This window comes from Ranitomeya variabilis, chromosome 5, assembly GCF_051348905.1.
Source record: "Ranitomeya variabilis isolate aRanVar5 chromosome 5, aRanVar5.hap1, whole genome shotgun sequence".
Classification (NCBI taxonomy): Eukaryota; Metazoa; Chordata; class Amphibia; order Anura; family Dendrobatidae; genus Ranitomeya; species Ranitomeya variabilis.
In genome coordinates, this window is record NC_135236.1 from 101,738,618 (window position 1) to 101,755,407 (window position 16,790).

General features: G+C 43.8%; 1 protein-coding gene across 3 annotated transcripts in view; it reads right to left on the reverse strand.

Annotated features, from left to right (window-relative positions):
* Positions 1 to 263: 263 nt before the first annotated feature.
* The window catches only part of NFU1 (NFU1 iron-sulfur cluster scaffold), a 98,292-nt gene continuing 81,765 nt past the window's right edge, over positions 264 to 16,790 (reverse strand). For all 3 annotated transcript variants that reach the window (XM_077263053.1, XM_077263052.1, XM_077263051.1), the window contains 2 exons: positions 5,708 to 5,882; positions 264 to 612 (listed from right to left, as the gene is read on the reverse strand). In XM_077263053.1, the coding sequence (XP_077119168.1) occupies positions 562 to 612; positions 5,708 to 5,882 (226 nt within the window). In that variant the 3' untranslated portion in view covers positions 264 to 561. The remainder of the gene's footprint in view (positions 613 to 5,707; positions 5,883 to 16,790) is intronic.

Sequence of the window (16,790 nt, forward strand, 5' to 3'; positions counted from 1 at the left end):
AGATAATGCGGCAGCTGGAAACTGAGTAACAGTGACCACCCAAGTCTCATTTTCCCAATAGTCAAGGATCCTACAATCTTTACAGCATATCCTGAGGATATCAGACAATACATTTAGGATTGTATTTCAAATATGTCACAATAGCTTTTTGTTTTTTTTCCAAGCATCCTTAAATTAAACACCAGTTGTGCATCAGTGACCGACGTGTCCAGTGTATATGACGGCAATGACGAGACTGACCTGAGTCTGTACGACAAGTAATGTAATGTGAATGACTGTATATTTTATTTAACGCTTAAACTGATAAATAATTCAGCATAACACTAACAGGGCATGAAGAATATAAATGTGCTTCTCTAAAAGATCCAGTCAGCATCTAGGACATCAAAATGCGCTGGGTTCCAACCAACCAGAGCCCAGCATTCATTTCCTAAACTGCACTGTGCAAATAAAACATGAGCTCCGATTGACTACTGGAGACACAGTGTATATCAGAGGCAATAATGGGAATAAGAACGAGGTGCATCAGCAGCGTCACAAGAGTCTCCATTATCAGGAAGTTCAAGAAGAAGTGGGTTCTTGTCCAACGACTTCATCATCGTCATCAGTCACCTAAAAAAAGAAGTGAAGTCATTAATTAGCTGCTGATGCATGTATTACAGTGTGTCTAATGGTTCATTAAAAAGGAGATATCAACGGTCCAGAACCAAGTTTTTACCAGTGGGTATACCGCATGCTATAGTGGCAGTGCGCGCAGACAGACCGCATGCTATGGTGGCACTACACGGAGACAGACCTCACACAATAGTGCTCACAGATAGGCCACAAAGTATACTGGCAATGCTCGCAGACAGACCTCACGCTACAGAGTTAAAGCACAGACAGATCGCACACAATAGTGTTAATGGGGCACTCCGGGGAGATAAAACATTATTGCACTGTCCCTGCCCTCATACCACTATAACGATGAGATGCCCAGTGGCGTTTTATGATTTTTATAACCCTTGTAATTCAGTGTGACAGCAGCTGCTCCTCACTGCTCCTTCCTCCCATCAGGGTCAATACATCACACACCAGTGTGCAGCTACCCCCCCCCCCCCCATAACAGCCAGCCTGAGAATGGGGGCATTGCCATGCCCCTTGTTCGCTACAGAGAAAACGCTATTATCATGAGACTGGCTGATAATAGCATGGAGCTGCACATTGATGTAACGTAACGAACCAAACAGAGGGGTGAGCAATGAGGAGCAGCTGTTGTCACACAAGCTCCCTGATAATGGCTCCCTGATAATGGCTCCCTTTCTACAGTTCGAGAAAAAGGGGCACGGTTTGCTTCTGGCTTTTAGCAGCAGCAACCAGCTGTCTAATGCAGGCAGCAGGCCACACCCCCTGTTCTCAGAATGGCTGCTTCTTACAGGCGGGAGCTGCACACTAGACAGGAGGGGGGAGCAGTGAGGAGCAGCTTCTGTCACGCTGAATTACAAGAATTATAAAGACCATAAATCTGCACTTTATAGTGTGAGTGCAGGAACAGTACAATAACAATAATCCAATTTTATATAGCGCTAAGATATTCTGCAGCGCTTTACATTTTGCACACATTATCATCACTGTCCCTGATGGGGCTCACAGTCTAAATTCCCTATCAGTATGTCTTTGGAATGTGGGAGGAAACCGGAGAACCTGGAGGAAACCCACACAAACACGGGGAGAACACACAAACTCCTTGCAGATGTTGTACTTGAAGGGATTTGAACCCAGGACTCCAGCGCTGCAAGGCTGCAGTGCTAACCACTGAGCCACCGTGCTGTTTACTCTCCCAAGAGTATCCCTTTAATGTGCAGACTATTGTGATAATGCGGGTACACACTGACAGAAGTGTTGCATTCTTTACCTGTGGCAACTCCAGCCGTGATGACGCTTATAAATAATTACATGTTCATTAAAAGTCAACTAGGAAGTTTATTTACCTTATTTCTGGTTATGTGGTCAAAGAAAAAACAAATCCCGATGGCCTTCTAAAATTATTGCTCCCAACTTTTTGTGGCTGTTTACTCCAAAAGTTGGCGCAAACTGTGCAGAAAATGTCAATTTTTCTCTGCACTAAAATATTTGGAGGCTATATGAAAATAGACACAATGAAGAACTAGAACATAATGTCATAACATTCACAATCTGACCACGGTCTCAAAAAGGTGACCGCCCCAGGTGAGATTTCAAAGGTGTATGTAAAATGGTGAGATTTCTTGGGAACTGACGTGAAGAATACATTCTGTGCATAACGCTGCACAAGTGAAAAAACTGGTGATTTATGGATCTATCAAATACTGAGCACCTGAGGCCTTTATTGAAGGGGCAACACGTTATCTGCTGACCTGCTGCACAAGTATTCTGTGATCACTCTGTCAGAATTCATGGATTAAAAAAACAAAATTACAGATAGTAGTGTCCGCCACATAATCCAGCAAGGTACAACTGCAACGCCGCCATCTAGAGGCCACTATGTGACCTGTAACACATGGACTAAAGAGATATTCCCCAAAAACGCACAGGGTGGGAGGCGAACTTCTGTAGAATGAATGGAAGCTACAGAACCAGCCATGAATAGCTGAGCTGGTGGGGCAGATGGTCCCGAGGTCCAGGGCAGATGGTCCCGAGGTCCGGGGCACAGACTCTGCCGCAGCTCCCAGTTTCCGCTACTGGCTGCAGTGCTGACATCACGCCGATAGCGCGGCAGACAGCAGTGGGACACAGCCAGCCCCGTGGTTTCTGTAATCCCCATCCACTTGCATAGAAGTGCTCAACTATTTGCGTAGCCCAGCCTCATGTGGCCGCACCTTGGATTGGTTACTTCGGTCTCACCCATGAATAGCTGGAATGGAAATTATCCGGAGATGGGGGCAAATGTGCCCACAAATAATCTAATGATGTGTGCATGTGTCATATATACCGGAGTTTGTGTGTCTACAGATTAATTTAAAAAATATATATATTTATTTTGTTTTCTCACATTATACAGGGTGGGCCATTTATATGGATACACCTAAATAAAAAGGGAATGTTTGGTGATATCAACTACCTGTCTGTGGCACATTAGTATATGGGAGGGGGAAAACTTTTCAAGATGGGTGGTGACCATGGCGGCCATTTTGAAGTCTGCCATTTTGGATCCAACTTTATTTTTTCCAATGGGAAAGAGCGGCAGGTCAAAATTACTGTTATTGTGAACAGTTAAGGAAGTTAAAGATGAAATGATCTGTAAATGGCCTGAAGTTAAAGATGACACATTTCCTTTGTATTTTAGGAAAAACAAATACTTTCTTCTTTTACATTTTAAAAATTACAAAAAGGAAACTGGGCCGATCCAAAAGTTTGGAAACCCTGCATGGTTAATATCTAGTAGCACCCCCTTTTGCAAGTATCACAACTTGTAAACATTTTTTGTAGCCAACCAAGAGTCAATTCTTGTTTGAGGGATTTTCATCCATTCTTCCTAGGAAAATGCTTCCAGTTCTCAGAGATTCCTGGGTCATCTAGCATGCAATGCTAATTTGAGGTCTAGCCACACAATGCTGTTCAGATCAGGGGACTGTGAGGGCCCATTGTAAAACCTTCAGCTTGTGCCTTTTGTGGTAGTGTATTGTGGATTTTGACATATGTTTAGGATCATTATCCATTTGTAAAAGTCATCCTCTTTTCAACTTCAGCTTTTTTTACACATGGTGTTATGTTTGCATCAAAGATTTGTTGAAATTATATTTAATCCATTCTTCCCTCTATCCTTGAAATGTTCCCCATACCATTAGCTGCAACACAACCCCTAAGCATAATTGCTCTTCCCCCATGCATAATGGTTGTCGAGATGTTATTTTCCTGAAATTCTGTGCTCTTTTTTCTCCACACAAACCTTTGATCATTGTGACCAAAGAGTTCTATTTTAATCTCATTGGTGCACAGGACTTATTTCCAAAATGCATCAGGCTTGTTTAGATATTCTTTTGCATATTTCTGATGCTGAATTTTATGGTGAGGACGGGGGGAGAGGTTTTCTTCTGATGACTCTTCCATGTAGGGCACATTATGAAGGTGTTTGTGTACAGCAGAACAATGGACCACAACTCCAGAGTCTGCTAAATCTTTCTGAAGGTCTATCTTGACCTCTACTGTTCATGCTAAAGAAAACCTGTTACCAGGTGTCTATAATGCCATATATATGCCCCCAACCTGACCTGCAAGACCAGAAAAAGACCTTACATTATACTCACCTGGTCTTGGTCTGGAGCCTCCCTTCTTCTTTCTATGCTGTCCTCCTTCTTACTTTGTATGGATGACGCGTCCCTACGTCATCCACACAGTCTTCCCAGCATTGTGCTCCTGCGTCAGCATACTACTAGTGTGCAGGTGCCGGGAAAGGTCCAAGAGCCCCAACATATGCAGACTGCAGTGTTTTACTCTGCCCTAGTCAGGGCAGAGAAATATGTCTGCGCAGGAGCGCAATGCTGGGGAGACTGTGTGGATGACGTAGGGATGCATCATCCACACGAACCAAGGAGGGTGGCATCGAAAGAAGAATGGAAGCGATTGACCAAGACCAGTGACACCCCTCAGACTGGACCGCCCCCAGGTGAGCATAATAAAAGGTCTTTCTTGTCTTGCAAGTCGAGTTGGGATCAGATGATGCAGCATTATAAAAGGCTGTATATCAGGCCTGAAAGGTAGAGGCTGTATCTCATATCAATCAAACCTGGTGAAAAGTTCCCTTTAACTGCCATTCCTTAATTACATTTCAAACTGAGGCAAGGGCAACTTGGAATCGATTTGCTATGCCCTTATAGCCTTCTCCTACTTTGTGGGCCTCCACCATTTTCATCAGCCCGTTTTCCTTATTTGCAATTTTTAAAATGTGAGATTTTTATAAGATGAAGGTCCATCTTATAGTCCGAATTTAAGGTATCTTACCTGGGGGCTGGAGGCAGTGGAGCGTGGTCACAAGAGGCATACTCCCTTCCTCAGGAAGCCAGCAGTGGCAAAAGTGGGGCAACACTGCGGGTCCTGGGTGGGAGGAGGGGGTATACCAGTGTGCAATGCTGCGGGAGGCAGAGCAGAGTGTGTTGCATGGAGCAGGTTCCCTTCAGCAAGATCTCAATATGTGCACGCACGGCCTCTGGCGGCCATTTCTCCGAAGCCCACAGCCTCAGGAAAATGGCTGCCAGGAAACCAATGATGCAACTCACCGACGACACTGGGCCCGCAGCATCGCAACACTTCTGCCGCCTCCAGCTTCAACCCTGTTCCACCACCACAGCAACCCCCCAGTAAGTGTATATTCGGACTAAAGGCCGCACCTCTCTGGAATAACCCCTTTAAAGGGCTGTCCAAAAATCACAAGCCATTACCTATCCATAGAACCGCTCGCTGATACTTGTCTGATAGCCGGGGATCCCACCACAGAGGCCTGCACTACCTTTTGAATAATAGAAAAGGGACCCCCATTTTCGTGATAGGTGGGACCTCCAGAAATCAGACACTGATCACCAACAGAACAAATGATTGCAGATTCCATTCATCTCATGAAACACTATTTTCACAAGGCAAAATGAGTGTTCAATAGAAGAATCTGCTTGCGGACCTCACTGGAAGCATTGATGCATCCCTATATTCGCCATGGTCAGTATCCCCACACACGATTCCAGAATAGTTGGTGTACCTGCTCCACGCCCTCCACCTCTGGGATATAGAACTGCAGCATATTCTGGATGCCACTCTTCAGTGTGATAATGGAGCTCGGGCAGCTGGTGCAGGAGCCCTGGAGCTTCAGCTGGACAACACCATCCTGAAAGCCTCTGTACAAGACGTCACCGCCATCTTCTTGAACCGTTGGTCTATGGAGAGATTAGGAAATATCAGAATTCCACATGTAATAAAACAATACGCTTATCTACTGTAGTTTAATGCTGTGAAGACAATTTTCTAAGATGTCTAATCCTTGGACGTCACTACAAAAGGCACCAGACAGAACCCAAACACCATGGGGGACATGCCAACCATCTACACTCACAAACATTTTTCACTGGTGAAGAAGGGGTGATAACCTGCACGTCTCCAGTGTCATGGACTGGTTCTCTGCCCCAGAACCACAGCAGACATGGAGCTTCTGAATCATTAGCGAGGGGCTAAAATCTGCGCAAGGGGTATCTGGCCATTAGTAAATGTAAAAAAAATGTACCTTCATTCATTGACTATAAATTTTTTTTTTTTTATGAGTCGCCATATAAATGGGATAGCAGTCGGCTGAACTTGGCCCACAGCTCTCTCCTGACTGCTCCACACACAGTAGAGTCCTCCAGACTGATGATTGTTGGGGAATCCGACATTTCCAATTATGGACCGACGATCCTTTTATTCTCTAGTAATAAGCTGCCACCAAAGATGTCTGGCAGACACATTCTTATCAGGATTGTTGCCTTTAGATACTCTAAGACAAGAATCTGTAAACGGCGTTTGTAAGAAGGTGCGGTCCCATTTATCGGCCAATGTAAACCTACACAAAAAATAATTTTAAGGTGTCGACAGCACCTCGCCCCGTTATAACCAGATGTGGTATGTCACACATTGATTGTATTACAGGGAATAAGTCATCAGGTTTATGTTACTCCATCTGAGAGCAGCATGATGCAAGGGCTGAGACCCTGATTCCAGATACTTTGCTGGTTGCTGCAGTTTGATTAAAAGTTCTCTGAATGCTGAGATGTGTGTAACCCACACACACCTGTGATTGGCAGCTTTCTTTGTACACTGTGCATAGGCAGAAAGCTGCCGATCAATGTTGTAAGCTTGGTTGGACTACATAGCAGCAGACCAAATAGACCTCCAGTGATAATCTTGTTCTGATAAAACGATGATCACTGGAATCAGGGTCTCTTCCTATATTATGCTGGTGACAGATTCGCTTTAATGATCTTTCTGCCCCGTCGAGCAGTAAAGTAGTGCTGCTCAGCTTGTCCATCTGTATGCACCTTCAGGCTGGGTTCAGACGGGCATTTTTCACAGTCAATGGACAGAACACAATAACCAGAGTGACTGCGGGTCTTTGGATCTGAACTTACAACCTCATAGGCTCATAAATTCAATCCAGGCATTACAGACAGTGATCAGACCCTTATGAAGCAGCCCGTGGATTGTAGTGAAGCAAATGGGTAATAATATAGAACCTAAAGTTTCAAATCACAGCAAGTGGGAAACAAGAAAAATTTACTTTCAATCAATTCCATTAAAATTAGACACACAATAATTACAAATCTTGAAAAGACATCCCTAGGGACAAAGTACAAGGCAAAAAAGAAATTACCTGTAAAACTACCAGCATCAGACTATTAACCCCTTCATGACCCAGCCTATTTTGGCCTTAATGACCTTGCCGTTTTTTGCAATTCTGACCAGTGTCCCTTTATGAGGTAATAACTCAGGAACGCTTCAACGGATCCTAGCGATTCTGAGATTGTTTTTTCGTGACATATTGGGCTTCATGTTAGTGGTAAATTTAGGTCGATAATTTCTGAGTTTATTTGTGAAAAAAACAGAAATTTGGCAAAAAATTTGAAAATTTCGCAATTTTCACATTTTGAATTTTTATTCTGTTAAACCAGAGAGTTATGTGACACAAAATAGTTAATAAATAACGTTTCCCACATGTCTACTTTACATCAGCACAATTTTGGAAACAATTTTTTTTTTGCTAGGAAGTTATAAGGGTTAAAATTTGACCAGTGATTTCTTACAACAAAATTTACAAAACCATTTTTTTTAGGGACCACCTCACATTTGAAGTCATTTTGAGGGTTCTATATGGCTGAAAATACCCAAAAGTGACACCATTCTAAAAACTGCACCCCTCAAGGTGCTCAAAACCACATTCAAGAAGTTTATTAACCCTTCAGGTGTTTCACAGCAGCAGAAGCAACATGGAAGGAAAAAATGAACATTTAACTTTTTAGTCACAAAAATGATCTTTTAGCAACACTTTTTTTATTTTCCCAAGGGTAAAAGGAGAACCTGGACCAGGGACGTTGTTGTCCAATTTGTCCCGAGTACGCTGATACCTCATATGTGGGGGTAAACCACTGTTTGGGCGCACGGCAGGGCTCGGAAGGGAAGGAGCGCCATTTGACTTTTTGAATGAAAAATTGGCTCCAATCTTTAGCGGACACCATGTCGCGTTTGGAGAGCCCACGTGGACCTAAACATTGGAGCTCCCCCACAAGTGACCACATTTTGGAAACTAGACCCCCCAAGGAACTTATCTAGAAGCATAGTGAGCACTTTAAACCCCCAGGTGCTTCACAAATTGATCCGTAAAAATGAAAAAGTACTTTTTTTTCACAAAAAAATTATTTTAGCCTCAATTTTTTCATTTTCACATGGGCAACAGGATAAAATGGATCCTAAATTTTGTTGGGCAATTTCTCCTGAGTACACCAATACCTCACATGTGGGGGTAAACCACTGTTTGGGCACATGGTAAGGCTCGGAAGGGAAGGAGCGCCATTTGACTTTTTGAATGAAAAATTATCTCCATCGTTAGCGGACACCATGTCGCGTTTGGAAAGCCCCTGTGTGCCTAAACATTGGAGCTCCTCCACAAGTGACCCCATTTTGGAAACTAGACCCCCCAAGGAACTCATCTAGAGGCATAGTGAGCACTTTAAACCCCCAGGTGCTTCACAAATTGATCCGCAAAAATGAAAAAGTACTTTTTTTTCACACAAAATTTCTTTTAGCCTCAATTCTTTCATTTTCACATGTGCAACAGGATAAAATGGATCCTAAAATTTGTTGGGCAATTTCTCCTGAGTACACCGATACCTCATATGTGGGGGTAAACCACTGTTTGGGTGCACAACAAGGCTCGGAAGGGGAGGCGTGCCATTTGACTTTTTGAATGGAAAATTAGCTCCAATCGTTAGCGGACACCATGTCGCGTTTGGAGAGCCCCTGTGTGCCTAAACATTGGAGCTCCCCTACAAGTGACCCCATTTTGGAAACTAGACCCCCCAAGGAACTTATCTAGATGCATAGTGAGCACTTATAACCCCCAGGTGCTTCACAGAAGTTTATAACGCAGAGCCGTGAAAATAAAAAAATAATTTTTCTTTCCTCAAAAATGATTTTTAACCCAGAATTTTTTATTTTCCCAAGGGTAATAGGAGAAATTGGACCCCAAATGTTGTTGTCCAGTTTGTCCTGAGTACGATGATACCCCATATGTGGGGGTAAACCACTGTTTGGGCGCACGGCAAGGCTCGGAAGGGAAGGCACGCCATTTGGCTTTTTGAATGGAAAATTAGCTCCAATCATTAGCGGACACCATGTCGCGTTTGGAGAGCCCCTGTGTGCCTAAACATTGGAGCTCCCGCACAAGTGACCCCATTTTGGAAACTAGTCCTCCCAAGGAACTAATCTAGATGTGTGGTGAGCACTTTGAACCCCCAAGTGCTTCACAGAAGTTTATAACGCAGAGCCATGAAAATAAAAAATAATTTTTCTTTTCTCAAAAATGATTTTTTAGCCCACAATTTTTTATTTTCCCAAGGGTAACAGGAGAAATTGGACCCCAAATGTTGTTGTCCAGTTTCTCCTGAGTATGCTGATACCCCATATGTGGGGGTAAACCACTGTTTTGGCACACGTCGGGGTTCGGAAGGGAAGTAGTGACGTTTTGAAATGCAGACTTTGATGGAATGCTCTGCGGGCGTCAGGTTGCGTTTGCAGAGCCCCTGATGTGCCTAAACAGTAGGAACTCCCCCCAATTGACTCCATTTTGGAAACTAGACCCCCAAGGGAACTTATCTAGATGTGTAGTGAGCACTTTGAACCCCCAAGTGCTTCACAGAAGTTTATAACGCAGAGCCGTGAAAATAAAAAATGTGTTTCCTTTCCTCAAAAATATTTTTTTAGCCCAGAATTTTTTTATTTTTGCAAGAGTAACAGGAGAAATTGGACCCCAAAAGTTGTTGTCCAGTTTCTCCTGAGTACGCTGATACCCCATATGTGGGGGTAAACCACTGTTTTGGCACACGTCGGGGTTCGGAAGGGAAGTAGTGACGTTTTGAAATGCAGACTTTGATGGAATGCTCTGCGGGCATCAGGTTGCGTTTGCAGAGCCCCTGATGTGCCTAAACAGTAGGAACTCCCCACAAGTGACTCCATTTTGGAAACTAGACCCCCAAGGGAACTTATCTAGATGTGTGGTGAGCACTTTGAACCCCCAAGTGCTTCACAGAAGTTTATAACGCAGAGCCGTGAAAATAATAAATGTGTTTCCTTTCCTCAAAAATATTTTTTTAGCCCAGAATTTTTTATTTTTGCAAGAGTAACAGGAGAAGTTGGACCCCAAAAGTTGTTGTCCAGTTTCTCCTGAGTACGCTGATACCCCATATGTGGGGGTAAACCACTGTTTGGGCACACGTCAGGGCTCGGAAGGGAAGTAGTGACATTTGAAATGCAGACTTTGATGGAATGGTCTGCGGGCATCATGTTACGTTTGCAGAGCCCCTGATGTGCCTAAACAGTAGAAACACCCCACAAGTGACCCCATTTTGGAAACTAGACCCCCGAAGGAACTTATCTAGATGTGTGGTGAGCACTTTCAACCCCCAAGTGCTTCACAGAAGTTTATAACGCAGAGCCGTGAAAATAAAAAATAATTGTTCTTTCCTCAAAAATTATGTTTTAGCAAGTAATTTTTTATTTTTGCAAGGGTAACAGGAGAAATTGGACCCCAACAGTTGTTGCCCAGTTTGTCCTGAGTACGCTGGTACCCCAAATGTGGGGGTAAACCACTGTTTGGGCGCACATCGGGGCTTGGAAGGGCGGGAGCACCATTTGACTTTTTGAACGCAAGATTGGCTGGAATCAATGGTGGCGCCATGTTGCGTTTGGAGACCCCTGATGTGCCTAAACAGTGGAAACCCCTCAATTCTAACTTCAACACTAACCCCAACACACCCCTAATCCTAATCCCAACTGTAGCCATAACCCTAATCACAACCCTAACCCCAACACACCCCTAACCACAACCCTAACCGCAACACACCCGTAACCCTAATTCCAACCCTAACCCTAATCCTAACCCTAATCCCAACCGTAACCCTAATCCCAACCCTAACCACAACTGTAACCCCAACACACCCCTAACCCTATCCGTAACCCTAACCACAAGCCTAATCTTAACCCTATTTCAAACCCTAGCCCTAATTCCAACCCTAACTCTAAGGGTATGTGCCCACGTTGCGGATTCGTGTGAGATTTTTCCGCACGATTTTTGAAAAATCTGCAGGTAAAAGGCACTGCGTTTTACCTGCGGATTTACAGCAGATTTCCAGTGTTTTTTTGTGCGGATTTCACCTGCGGATTCCTATTGAGGAACAGGTATAAAACGCTGCGGAATCCTCACAAAGAATTGACATGCTGCGGAAAATACAACGCAGCGTTTCTGCACGGAATTTTCCGCACCATGGGCACAGCGGATTTGGTTTTCCTTAGGTGTACATGGTACTGTAAACCTGATGGAAAACTGCTTCGAATTTGCAGCGGCCAATCCGCTGCGGATCCGCGGCCAATCCGCTGCGGATCCGCTGCGGATCCGCGGCCGATCCGCTGCGGATCCGCTGCTGATTCGCTCTGTGTGCACATGCCATAACCCTACCCCTAACCCTACACGTAACCCTAACCCTACCCCTAGTTCTAACCCTAGTTCTAACCCTAACCCTAGTGGAAAAAGAAAAATACTTTCTTTATTTTATTATTGTCCCTACCTATGGGGGTGATAAAGGGGGGGGTTTATTTATTATTTTTTTATTTTGATCGCTGTGATAGAACCTACCACAGCGATCAAAATGTACTTGTAATGAATCGGCTGGCAGATTCGGCGGGCGCACTGCGCATGCGCCCGCCATTTTCCAAGATGGCGGCACCCATGGAGAAGACGGCCGGACACCGGGAGGGACATCGAAGCTAGGCAAGTATGGGGGGGTGGGATCGGAACACGGGGGGGGGGGATCGGAGGACCGGGGGAGCGGACAAGAGGACCGGGGGAGCGGACAGGAGGGAGGAGGGGAGCGGACAGGAGATCGGGGCAGAAAGGACGGGTGGGGGGGCGATCGGTGGGGTGGGGGGTGGGGGTCAGATCGGGGTCTCCAGCCATGGCAGATGCTATTGCAGCATCGGCCATGGCTGGATTGTAATATTTCACCATTTTCATAGGTGAAATATTACAAATTGCTCTGATTGGCTGTTTCACTTTCAACAGCCAATCAGAGCGATCGTAGCAACGGGGGGGGGGGGGGGGTGAAGCCACCCCCCCTGGGCTGAAGTACCATTCCCCCTGTCTCTGCAGATCGGGTGAAAATGGAGTTAACCCTTTCACCCGATCTGCAGGGATGCGATCTTTCCATGACGCCACATAGGCATCATGGGTCGGATTGGCACGGGTTTTCATGACGCCTACGTGGCGTCAAAGGTCGGGAAGGGGTCAAGGCATAGACCATAACCTCTGCGGACAGTGATGATAATCTATGTAAAGCACTGCGGAATATGATAGCACTATATAAGCAAGGCATAAATAATAATAATAATAATAAAAATAATACTAAACAGAATATTATTATTATTATTAATAATAATAAAAATAATAGTAATTAAAACTAAATAATAATAAAAATAATAATACTAAATAATAGTAATAATAAAAATAATAATACTAAATAATACTAAATAACAATAAAAATAAAAAATAATAATATACTAGTTGGCCCGTGCAAAGTTTTCGCACATTGGCTGTCAGGGGCGCAGGCAATTTCAGGAAAATTAAGCTGGTCAAATGTTAATGTATTTAATGAGATGATGAACACAGAGGTATTTATATATGTAGATTGGTAATACAATAAATTGGTTTGATAAGTAGAGGCTAAAAAAATGTCTTGAGGTTGTGGTGCCACCTGCAGGTAGTTTTTTTGCAGCAGGTTTCTGAAAATGATTAAACTGTGTTTATTGATCAAATTGTGAATGTGTGGTTTGCTTGTGTCTTTTCTTGCCGAAGGAGGCAAGTTTACCTTTCAAATGGTGTATTTGTGTGTGTGGGGCGAAGTAATCACCGAAAAAGCAGTGCATGTTTACAAATGTGTTTGCATATGTGACTCACCTGCAGTGAAGTGTGCAATCCTCGAATTTGCCTGAAATAGGCTGAGCAAGCACTACGGCAAGCTGGAAAGACCCCAAGGCAAATGCCACCTGCAGGTAATTTGACCTTTGAAATGGTGTATCATTTGTGTGTGTCCATGGAGTATAAACGGAGCAAGCGTGCAACTGAATAGGCAGTGCATGTTTACAAATGTGTTTGCATATGTGACTCACCTGCAGTGAAGTGTGCAATCCTCCAATGTGCCTGAAATCGGCTGGGCAAGGAGTTCGGCAAGCTGGAAAGCCCCCAAGGCAAATGTTAGGATTTGTTGGTGATGTCTGTAAGCAGCTTTGTGGTATTGTGATTTGGGGTAGTGTGGTGCCACTTTCAGGTCATTTTTCCTTATTGCAGGCTTATGAAAATTAATGTTTAAACTGTATTTTGTGATCACATCGTGGATGTGTGGTTTGTTTGGCTATTTTCTTGCTGAAGGGGGCAAGTTTACCTTTCAACTGGTGTATCATTTGTGTGTGTGTGGGTGCAGTATGAACGGATATACAAAGTAATCACCGAAAAAGTGTTTAGAAATAATATATAAGGATAATACAACATAATAATAATAATAATAATAATAATAATAATAATACAAAATAATACTAAACAATAAAATAATAATACTAATAAATAAAAAAAAATAATAAATAATAATTATAATACAGTACTACATAATATAATAAAAATAAATAATAAATAATGGATCCTGACTGAACAATAATTAGTTACGCATAATGTCTGGTTTCAATCAGAATCGGGTCACGGAGGGTGGTGTTGTCTTTGTCAACTCTCTTTGGATACCCTCTCTCAATAAACCTGTCCCTCAAATTCCTTGCCTGTTGCTCAAAAGTGGTGTTCTCTGAACAATCCCTACGAATGTATGCCTTTACTTTCACATTCCAGATGGGTTAATTGGCCAGCGAGTGTACAGAATAGCACTCTGTTCTATATAGTGCAGGGTTTTATACAATTACATAGAATGAGGTGCAGCAGAGATTTTTAATCTAGGAACATTCTTCATTGATGAACCGGTCCTGCCACTCCTGGGACTGCGCTCTCATTACAGTGTCATGAGCCTGACCTAATGACACCTCCCCAGCTATTACACTGTCTCTGCTCCTCAGGGTGTAGCGTCATAATTTCCATGTGAGGATAAACGTATTCTATAACATCACAGGTAACTGAAACCACATTATGTCTGGGTGGGGGGCGCTGGAATAAGAACTAAACTAAACATGCTGCACATATGTGACACAATAGAAAGTATCAGTTCTGCTGATGCAAAAAAAGGGTGCAAAGCTGCCATTCCCACTGGTGATACGTCATTCCATGCTGCTATATAACCGTGAACATTTCATAGCACAGAATACTTCTAGTGTTTCTCATTTACCATTTTAATTTTTTTCACAATTATTTCCCATTATTTATTATGCTTAATTAAAGTAAGGTCCAGAATTATTTGGACAGTGACACAAATTTGGGCATTTTAACTGATTACCAAAATATATTCAAAATACAGCTATACATCAAGTGAAGTATTGAACACGTCAACAATTTTATAAAGGTGCTATTAACTTGAAGTTCTCACCAGATGTCAGTAACAACCCATCCAATCCACACAGTCAAAGAAATCAAACCATAGCTGTCCATAAATTATCGTATGTGAAATAATGAGAAATGACACACGGAAAAAGTACTTGAACACTTGAAGAAAGAGGTGCAAAAAGCCATAGAAAGTCATGACACCACACCAAGGTGCCACAAAAGAAACATCACATGATGGGTAAACCAAGTGAGCTGTCTCAAGACCTTTGCAACCTTATTGTTGCAAAACATACTGATGGCTTTGGTTACAGAAGAATTTTTAAACTACTGAATGTTTCAGAGAGCACTGTTGGGGCCATAATCCGGAACTTGAAAGATGATCATTTCACCATAAACAGGCCAAGACCAAATGCTCCCAGCAAGATTTCAGACAGAGAAGTGAAAAGAATTATCAGAAGAGTTGTCCAAGAGTCAAAAATCACCTATGGAGAGCTACAGAAAAGGACCTGGAATTAGCAGGTACAATTGTTTCAAATAAAACTAAAAATAATGCACTCAACCTCAATGGCCTGTATGCACCCTCACCACGCAAGACTCCACTGCTGAACAAAAAGCATGTTCAAGAGCCTTTGCCTATATGCTCGTATAGGCATACATAACTAGTCACCCTTGTGCAGCCAAGTATGTTTTGGACAAACATTCATGACTGAGATACTACAGTCAGAAGCGGATACAGGCTGCCTATGATTTTGGCAGCATGTATCAGCTGACTGGTTCCCCTTAAAGGGACTCTGTCACCCCCTCCAGCCGTTTTAAACTAAAAGAGCCACCTTGTGCAGCAGTAATGCTACATTCTGACAAGGTGGCTGTTTTAGTTATTGGTGCAGTCAAAGCAGAAATAAAGCGTTTTATAATTTCGCAAAAATACCTGTCATTAGCCCTGGAGGCAGGTCTTAACCCCCCTGCTGCACACGCCACACTGCCGTCACTCAAGGCTTCTTCGGCGCCGGGCGCCGCCCCCTTCGAGGTGTTTTCAAATCAAATCCGGCGCCTGCACTGTTTTGTTCTGCCTGGGGCTGGCGCAGTGAACGCTGCCCGTCTGACCTCAGATGCAGTCTCGCAGACTGCGCCTGTGCGGCCACCCAGCTTGTGAGTCCCAGCCCCGCAGTGTGTTATGCATTATGCACAGTGCAGGGCTGGGATTCACAAGCTGGGTGGCCGCACAGGCCCAGGCTGCGAGACTGCATCTGAGGTCAGACGGGCAGCGTTCACTGCGCCTGCCCCAGGCAGAACAAAACAGCGCAGGCGCCGGATTTGATTTGAAAACACCTCGGAGGGGGCGGCGCCTGGCGCCGAAGAAGCCTTGAGTGACGGCAGTGTGGCGTGTACAGCAGGGGGTTAAGACCTGCCTCCAGGGCTAAAGACAGGTATTTTTGCGAAATTATAAAACGCTTTATTTCTGCTTTGACTGCACCAATAACTAAAAGAGCCACCTTGTCAGAATGCAGCATTACTGCTGCACAAGGTGGCTCTTTTTGTTTATAACGGCTGGAGGGGGGTGACAGAGTCCCTTTAAGTTAAAATGTATATGCCTGGTACAATTTTTATAGGGGCTAGTCCCCTATATAAATTTGTATATACCTTAACTGGCATTTGGAGGGGAAAAAAAACTCCCTTTAAATCGTCCTAAGTAGCACATTGTCCTGTGTACACTGTTCTGGGCACATGAAAGTGAGGTCACATTCAGTTTGAACAGGCTATTAAGCGACTGACAATTGGCTTCATATAGCAGATCACCAGATGTTTAAAGCCTGCAACTGGCCAATGTAAATGCACCTCAGATCTAGGTACCTTATGGGTCCTGACTCCATGATGCCTTTTCAATGTTACAACTCATCTCTGCAGACTTCCCTCTTCCCTGGTTTTCAGCAGCACATCCCAACGCTGTGCCCTAAAAAGCTTCTTCCCATATCCCTGAAAAAACAACTGTTCATCACTGTGCTCCCTGCACAAA